We start from the raw sequence: 9,442 nt of genomic DNA, 5'->3' as shown, positions 1-9,442 counted from the left end.
TCACGCACACAACACTCGAACACTTACACACCGGTACCGCAACAACCCCGCCACGCAAACAATGAGACCCCAAATTTTGAGTGATTCAGGCCGAGGGGTATGAGGAAGCTTGAGGAAGCAAGGAGAAACGCGCTGCGGTGAGAGCGCGCTTTGCTTTTTGAGTGCGCTTGTCACTAACACAAAACGAACCCAGCGTAGTGGAACAAGCCGTGTGTGATTGTGTGCGTGCGTCGACGGCTATTTCAGCTGGAGAACTCGTTTTTTATTTGCACCCAATTTTTGCCGGTCAGTCTGTCTCATTCTTACTACCACATTTGACTTCATACAAAGTGGCAAAGTTTGACGTTTCGAATGTTGATGTTTTTAATCTCCTTGATTCTGCGTGATAAAGTGTACAAAAACTTGTTATAGTGAAGTGTATTAATGTGTTTAGTGTTACTTCGACGTGCACAGTTAATTTAAATATGAAAAGTGTTGGAAAACAAAGTGTTGTAGTGATATTTATGCCTGTTTGTACCTCGGCCAAAGAGGTAAACATCATGTTAACAAAGTCAACAAAAAGGTAAATAACAACAACATGCATCGAGGTATATGCTCTTTTTGCAAATGTAAAAGAATTATGCCATATGCAAATATTATGTTAGATTTGTGAAAAAAGTGTTTTTACTATTATTTACCCGAGTTATTCCATTTCCCTCCCCCGCCTATCCACTTGTGTACCGGTAAAATAATAAAAATCGTGGCATATCGTTGTACATATAATGTGTTTTATGTTTATATAGTTTAATATGCGGCTAGCTAATTTCGCTGCCGTGGTTAGCATACCGGACATGCAGATTATGGGGTTGCGGACGCCAAACGAAATCCGGGATGCAGCAATAACCGGGATCGCACGTGTACATCTTGGCTTGTACGTCGTGGCTTTGTGATGAGCGGGTCGATCCGAACTTACCGGGTCAGAGTCATCCGTAAGTGACCAGTAGTCGTTCGGGTCGACCCGAAAGGTACAAGTAGGTAAAGTAGGCCCAAGCACCGGGTCGGAAATGCTTATACTTTTACGTACCTACTGATTACTGCAACCATGGTTCGGGATCGATTCCGTGAGACTCCGGATCGTATCGTAAAATTAATCGTCAAGTATAGCTGAACCCACGAGAGCAGTAAAGGACAGTTAACACTTTTGTTATAAACCCGGTTATGAATGCCCGCCTGGCTGGAGGAATTCAAGCGAGACCACCATACAATGCATGCATAAATTATATTATGACATAACATAAACGATAAAATTTTATTATGAGCGTGATTATTACAATCTAAATTAATAATTTAATTAATTAATTAATTAATTAAGCCTGTCTCGTGGTACAGTCGTCAACTCGTACGACTTAACAACATGCTCGTCATGGGTTCAAGCCCCAAATAGACCGTGCCGCCATACGTAACACTGACTATCCTGCTATGGGGGGTTATCCAAAAGTCACTGAAAGCCAACACGACAAGTGGTACAGCCAGGCCTTGATCGACACCGGTTGTTGAGTCAAAAGAAAAAAAAATAGTTCGATCTGGACCAGTCATATGGTTAACTTTTAATAAATAATTTGAAATTTAACAAACCCTGTTTTCCATACAAACGCATGCTTTTAAATTGAACTGTCAACCAAGTATCAAGTGTTCAATTAAAAAGCATGCCAACGAATAAGCGTTGAACTACAGTCAGAATTCAATAGTTTGTATGAGAATACCGGTTTTTTTTTAATTTCACAAAAATCTCATGGCCTGCCGAGAAAAATTTCATTTTTTTGTATGGAAAAACGTGCCGACTAAAAAGCACATACTCAATAGTTGGCATGGAATCGAAGTTCAACCAATGAGTTCAGATTGTTCTGTTAATTTGTTCTTTTGATCAAATAGCCATTGCCCAAGATAAATGTAATGGACCAGCCTCTAACCTATCAAACTAGACGGCTTCTTCTAGGATTGCAGTCCTTAGAGAGACGTAGGGAGGTAGCACAAGCAGTTTTTGTAGCAAAATTAATAAAAGGCGAAATTGATGCTCCCGAGCTTCTTCTTAAAATAAATTTGTACGCCCCTGACCACGCGCTACGTCCTCGAAATTTTCTGATCAAAATAGACCGGGCCCGTACTTCCAGAGGAGCTCATGATCCAATTATTTCAATGTGTAAAGCTTTCAATAAGTTCTACTGCTTTTTTGACTTCAACATTACAGTTGCCACGTTTAAATGTTCATGTCTGTTTTCAAATATATAGCAAGTAAGGTTATTTTAAGTATTACTTTATTTTAATATTGCAAAGGCCCCTGCGCGCGCCACGCAATTATCTTCAATAAATAAATAAATAAATAAATAAATAATAATTTTCTTTACCTGTGTATCTGCATAATTGTGTTGCTAAAAATCAAAGTATTACCCTGGTTTATACAAGGATTCAATGGGTAAATATCTAAACATTACACCTGCTAGTGTTTATCCTGTTACATAAGTACCTTAAAATAAAGGTACTAAATAGTCCGTTACATAAGAAAATAGAAAATCCTACCTCTTTTCTGTCTTATAAAAACCCGCGCAATTTTTGTTTGTGTCAATACGATTCGGGCAGTCGTTTCACTCGGTGTTGTTATGCGTGCTCTGTACAGTTATAAATTTTGTGCAATACTGTTATAATATAAGTGCAGAATAATACAAGTGTATATTTTAAATATTCAACGTGCCGTGAATTTCACTCAATCACGACAATGTCGGCCAAAGACAAGCGCAAGTCAGGATCCACGTATAGATCCATAGAAGCCAATAATAAAAAGCTTGATGCTGAATTGTTTGGAGAGAGTAGTGAAGCTGGGCCAAGTAATATTCAGACAGCTACGTCAAATGTAGAGTTCAGTGAACACCCGCATTGTGGTAAGTGCAAAAATAAAAATTTTAATTAGTGACCAATGCAAATTAAACACATTTATAATACTTTTTTTTATTTATTCATTGCAGAGAACCATCCTTGTCCATTTGATGAATACATCTTGCAAGAAGAATACGTCAGTGATTGGGTTACTATCGATGCATTCGACGATATGGAAGTATATGAAGAGGTCAACGAAGATTACGATGAAGCTGAGGAAACTATACACAGTACACAAGAGTCTCAACACGAGGAGGAACCATTTGATGAGCTTATTCGAAATTGGGCATTAAAAACATACCAAACACATCAAGCGCTAAATGGACTATTAGAAATTTTACGTAAAAAAACGGACTACCAACTGCCGAAAGATGCTCGCACGTTGCTTAAGACAAGGCAATGTGGAAAAGAAACGTACCCTATAGCAGGGGGAGAATTTTGGTTCCCTGGGGTACGATCGGTTCTCAAGGATCACTTTCGGTAAGAAAGCAATAGTCTTAAATACGATGGTAAATTTTTACTAATATTATATGTTTTATTTTCTGTATTTTGTATCTTTACAGCGATGTACCACCAAGAGTCAGCAAATTTTCGTTGAACTTTTCGATTGATGGACTTCCACTGCACAAGAGCACTCGAAAACAGTTTTGGCCCATATTAATGAGCATTCAAGAAATGCCGGAAGTTCCAGTGATGATGGTTGGCAACTTTTTTGGTGAATCGAAACCAAAGAGTGTTGAGGAATATCTGCGTCCGCTAGTCGACGAGCTAAATGGGTTGATGGATAATGGCATTGTAATAGCCAATAAGCCAATCGAAATACACGTTAGAGCTTTCATCGCGGACTCACCAGCACGAGCATTCATAAAAGGTAAATTATAAAAATCTTCTTAAATTTAATGATACATTTGCTTTCTCTTCTATTGAAAAAACGTAGGCTTTTGAAACTTATTTACTTATGAGGTGTATTAATACATATTTTTAAATATTCCTACAGGTTCAGTTTACTTCAACCACACACATGGTTGCCAAAAATGTACGGTGCAAGGAAAATATCACAGCGCACACCGAGTTACATGTTTCCCGGGAATGGATCATCCAGCAAGAACGCATGAAGATTTCGTCCAATCAAATTACGGAGCACATCATCGGGAAAAAACGCCTCTCATGGATCTTAAGAACTTTGACATCATAAAGCAGATTATTATAGCAGATCGTTTGCACCTCTTTGACTACGGCGTAACAAGAACAATGCTGAAAGAATGGAAATCAGGCAAATTAGGAGGGGGTGCCAAGTGGTCTGAAGACACAATAAGCAAGATTGATGCTTTGCTGAAGGAGGTGGAACTTCCTTTAGAGTTTCATCGCAAACTCCGTTCTGTTGAAGACATTGGATTGTGGAAAGCTAGTGAGTTCCAAATGTTTCTACATTACGCGAGTTTTATCGTTTTGAAGGATGTATTAACAGATGTACAGTATGACCATTTTATGAAATATTACTGTGCGGTAACATTGTTATCATCCGAAGTGTATAAGAATGATTGGCTTGAGGCGAAATGCTTGCTAAAAGAGTTCGTTTTAGACTATGGTGTTATCTACGGGGAACATTGCATCACCAGCAATATACATAGTTTGTTGCATGTGTATGATGATGTAGACAAATTCGGCCCGCTTTACACCATTTCATCTTATCCCTTTGAAAGTAAGCTCCAGCATGTTAAGAACTGTCTTCGAAACGGTCATAAGGTTTTGGTGCAGGCTGCAAATAGGATATCGGAGCAAAAACCAAGTACTGCGTCATCAAATAGAACAAATCTCTCTTTTCCATTTTTGAAAACCAAAACTAATGGAGTAGCATTGCACATAAATCCACAATTAACTCTTTCTCCTGGTTTCAGTCCAATTGGTTTTTGACTCATGATAACTACATAGTTAAATATTGTAGCGCAGAACAAAAAGATTCAATTATAATAATTAATGGAAGAGCATTCAATTATATAACGGAAACCCGCTCGTACTATATTTCACCTTTTATGAAGGACATATATGAAGAAGATTCATGTAACCTTCGTACCGATGAAATGGTATTTTTACCCAGGGATATAAAGTGTAAATTAGTAGCTATTAAAACAGGTAATAGCAGTTTAGTGTTTGTTCCATTTCCTAGAACATTAACTAATTAGAGGTAAAATGTAATTTAAACTATTTTTTAGAAATAAAATCGAGCATATGTATTTGATTGGAAGTTAAAGTTCGTGTTTTATTTTCGGCCTTTTTTATTCACATGTTAATACTATGTACTAACGATGTTCATTTTATCACTGTCTTAGAATCATAAATATTTGAAAATCGATATGTTTATGTTGCATGAAACAAAATAGAAAAAAAAGGTTTTGGTAAACGTTTCATTACATATAATTATCACAACCTGAGTTATCACATAAATATTCCTTCTTGTAGTTCTAAAATACGTTTACCCTTATATTTCCCGATCACAGTATTTTTTTTAATTTTCACGTTCGATAAAACATAACTAAACAGAAAAACATTAAATAAATATCATAGCATATTAACATTTTTCGTTATTCTATTCCAATTTGATCTCATTTGGTAATAATAAAGTATATACACGTGTTTAAAAAAAAGCAATACATCTCTCATCGCCTAGTATGACATACACTCTTTCGCTCGTCTTTCATGTTAATGCGTTCATGTGCATGCTTAAGTTTACGCTTAAAAAATTCATGTACATAATTCATGTCCACTTCGATTCCCAAATGGTTAGTGGCGACAGCTTTCATAAGCCGCAATACATTAATGTATCGTTTGAAAGGAATTTTTGTTCCAGCCGAACCGTCCCAGCTGCACGTAGCAAAGAATTTTTTTTCAAATAAAATATTTATAGCCTGGTGTAGCCTATTGTTAGCATCTTGACGGTCGATCTCAGAATCAATTTTGTGTAGATAAGAATAGAAAAAAAAATCATCAGCTCCTAATCTTTGTTCAACGTCATCGAACTCTTGAAGGCTCGATACAACAGTGAGTTGAAAGGCCTGATTATTTCTGCGCGTTCCTTGCATTGGTTGTACGATGGAAAGTATGTCCATCGTATAAACCAAAATTTGTGCGTTACGAGCATCCAACCTAATGAGCGTATTTCGGCAGCGCACGCAACAATTATGTCCATGGCACTCGGAGGGCAATGGCATACTTGGGGAATCCAAACTCCCTGCAACTGTGTCACGCAAAAGCACAGCTGAAGCCAACGGTTGCTGTCGCCCGGCAATACCAGTCGGTTCTGGTTGTGCAGCAGACACCGTCGGCTCGTTCTCGTTAAAACAAGCCGATGTGTTTTGCAATTGTGAATCAGCCGCATCAACACTCATATCATCTGACACGAGTGAGTCGAGCAGCTGTGCCACAACTGCATCATCACCACCGGAAGCCGCCGCTTGCAACGACGAATGGGCAGTTGAGCTCGGCTGCAGCTCCCCGATGCGCCGAGCGATTCCGGGCGGTCGAGCCGCAACAGCAACACGACCACCAGCAGCCGCTTGCAACGACGAATAGGCAGCTGAACTCGGCTGCAGATCACCGATGTGTCGAGCGATTCCGGGCGGCCGTGCCCCAACAGCAACGCCACCACCAGAAGCCGCTTGCACCGTTGAACGTGCAGCTGAACTCGGCTGTTGTCCGTCGATGCGTCGAACGGTACCGGGCGGCCGTGCACCAACAACAACACTTCCACCGGCAGCCGCTTGCAACGACGAATAGGCAGCTGAACTCGGCTGCAGATCACCGATGTGTCGAGCGATTCCGGGCGGCCGTGCCCCAACAGCAACGCCACCACCAGAAGCCGCTTGCACCGTTGAACATGCAGCTGAACTCGGCTGTTGTCCGTCGATGCGTCGAACGGTACCGGGCGGCCGTGCACCAACAACAACACTTCCACCGGCAGCCGCTTGCAACGACGAATAGGCAGCTGAACTCGGCTGCAGATCACCGATGTGTCGAGCGATTCCGGGCGGCCGTGCCCCAACAGCAACGCCACCACCAGAAGCCGCTTGCACCGTTGAACATGCAGCTGAACTCGGCTGTTGTCCGTCGATGCGTCGAACGGTACCGGGCGGCCGTGCACCAACAACAACACTTCCACCGGCAGCCGCTTGCAACGACGAATAGGCAGCTGAACTCGGCTGCAAATCACCGATGTGTCGAGCGATTCCGGGCGGCCGTGCCCCAACAGCAACGCCACCACCAGAAGCCGCTTGCACCGTTGAACGTGCAGCTGAACTCGGCTGTTGTCCGTCGATGCGTCGAACGGTACCGGGCGGCCGCATCACAGTAGCAACACGACCACCAGCAGCCGCTTGCACCGTTGAACGTGCAGCTGAACTCGGCTGTAGTCCGTCGTTGCGTCGAGCGATACCGGGTGGCCGTGTCACAGTAGCAACGCCACCACCAGAAACCGCTTGCATCGGCGAATATACAAATGAACTCGGCTGCTGGTCCCCAATGCGTCGAACAGTTCCGGACGGCAGTGTCACAACAGTAACACCACCACCAGCAGCTACTTGCAACGGCGAATATGCTACTGAAGTCGGTTGCTGCTCACCAAGGCGTCGGACGATTTCAAACGGCAGTGTCACAACCGTATCACAACCACCAGCAGTCGCTTGCACCGTTGGACTTGCAGCCGTACTCGGCTGTTGTCCATCGTTGCGTTGCTCTGTTCCGGTTGGCCGTGTCACAAGAGCAACACTACCACCGAATGCAGCCGACACCGTTGATGAAGCAGATGCCGTGGCTAGTTGTCCCTCTTCAAAACGCGTAACTGCTCGCACATCTATACAAGCCGGGATCCGGCCTAAACAAAACAACATTTCATCCCGGTCTCCTTCAACTAGACGCGCTTCGTTCCCCGGTGAAGACATGATGTTTTTGCTGCACATAAACACAAAAAGGTATTAATTTTATGGTTGTTTAACTTTTTATCACAATAACTTACACTTTCTATCTTTTTATTTCAGTAATACCCTGTAAACTGTAACATATATCGATTTATAACACTGTCCTAATGCTGTTGTAAACGTTTTGAAGCCGGTTTTGTGAATGATGCGCTGTCAGCCTAATAAAAAATGGATGTGTAAAAATGACACGCACACTATTACCTTAGCATGCGGCTCGAAAGAACACGAACACATTGACAACTGCAGAGCTCACCGTGCGTTGCGGGTGGGGTGGGGGAGGGCTCGCGTGAGTGGGTAACTCATTGGTCGAAGAGACACTGTATTTCGACAGCGTCACTCAAATCACTCAAAAAATACACTCATTTTGCCGGACGGGGTATTATTGAATCCGTTCGTAGCGGCGGCGTACGTCCCGACACTCATTTTTCTAACATACTAGATGGTTGCTACAGTTATTCACTGCGGCGTTGTAGGACCGGTCTCAAGAAATGTGTTGCCATCCCTAGAATTGCATGTGAGCGCCGTACGTTCCCGCTACGAACGGATTCAATAATACCAGCCTGTATTTCGACAGCGTCACTCAAATCACTCAAAAAATACACTCATTTTGCCGGACGGGCGTACTCAGCAGACACCGGCACCACTACAGCCTCGCACTCAACACTCACCGGCACCACAGCAGCCTTGTACCCAACACAATAATCCCCACAATAATCCGTACTCACCTGCACATATCCATGAACCCGCACGAACACAAACCGAACAATCACCAACCGATACGAACTGCACTCTCCCTTCACCCACTCTTCCGTCCACGTCACGTTCAAAAACACTTCAAACTACACTGGCTCAATTTTTTCCGAAGTAACCGCACTACAGCAGCGCACCCATATTTTGCGCATACGGCTCGAGCAAATCCTTCTACAACAAACACAATACACTCACCTTCTACGATAAGTTCGCTCAATTGCAACACCCCAGCGCCTACTAACACTACCACGCAAACAATGAGACCCCAAATTTTGAGTGATTCAGGCCGAAGGGTATGAGGAAGCTTGAGGAAGCAAGGAGAAACGCGCTGCGGTGAGAGCGCGCTTTGCTTTTTGAGTGCGCTTGTCACTAACACAAAACGAACCCAGCGTATTGGAACAAGCCGTGTGTGATTGTGTGCGTGCGTTGACGGCTCCACGCAAACAATGAGACCCCAAATTTTCAGTGATTCAGGTCGCGGGGTATGAGGAAGCTTGAGGAAGCAAGGAGAACCCAAGTAGCAGAGCCGAAGTTGTTGAGAGGTTTTTCTGTGTGCCAAAGCGAGAGGCCCTGTCTTCTCTCTCTAGATTTTGGACGGCAAACCGCCGCCCGTGTAGAGGTGTGTGCGTGTGACGAAAAATTATGGATGAAATACGGGGCAAGCGGGGTTTGAAGTCTTTCGTTCGTCACACACACATGCATTTACCAGCGGATAACGCTGGACCGAGTCTACCCATCTCTCTCGATCCAACATGATTTTTCTGCTATCGCGCTCATCCGGGTGTTAGGCATCCTCAGTCTGTCCAGAACTT

General features: G+C 43.0%; 1 protein-coding gene across 1 annotated transcript; it reads left to right on the top strand.

The window, feature by feature from the left end:
• Positions 1–2,384: 2,384 nt before the first annotated feature.
• On the top strand, positions 2,385–5,565 carry LOC120951893 (uncharacterized). The gene is made up of 3 exons (XM_049606511.1): positions 2,385–3,390; positions 3,474–3,781; positions 3,908–5,565. The coding sequence occupies exons 1-3, from the start codon at positions 2,951–2,953 to the stop codon at positions 4,822–4,824; spliced, it is 1,665 nt and encodes a 554-aa protein (XP_049462468.1). The 5' UTR covers positions 2,385–2,950; the 3' UTR covers positions 4,825–5,565.
• The last annotated feature ends 3,877 nt before the right edge of the window (positions 5,566–9,442 follow it).

This window comes from Anopheles coluzzii, chromosome 2 (assembly GCF_943734685.1).
Source record: "Anopheles coluzzii chromosome 2, AcolN3, whole genome shotgun sequence".
NCBI lineage: Eukaryota > Metazoa > Arthropoda > Insecta > Diptera > Culicidae > Anopheles > Anopheles coluzzii.
Note: the sequence above shows the minus strand (reverse complement) of the source record. Positions and strands in the feature narration are given on the sequence as shown.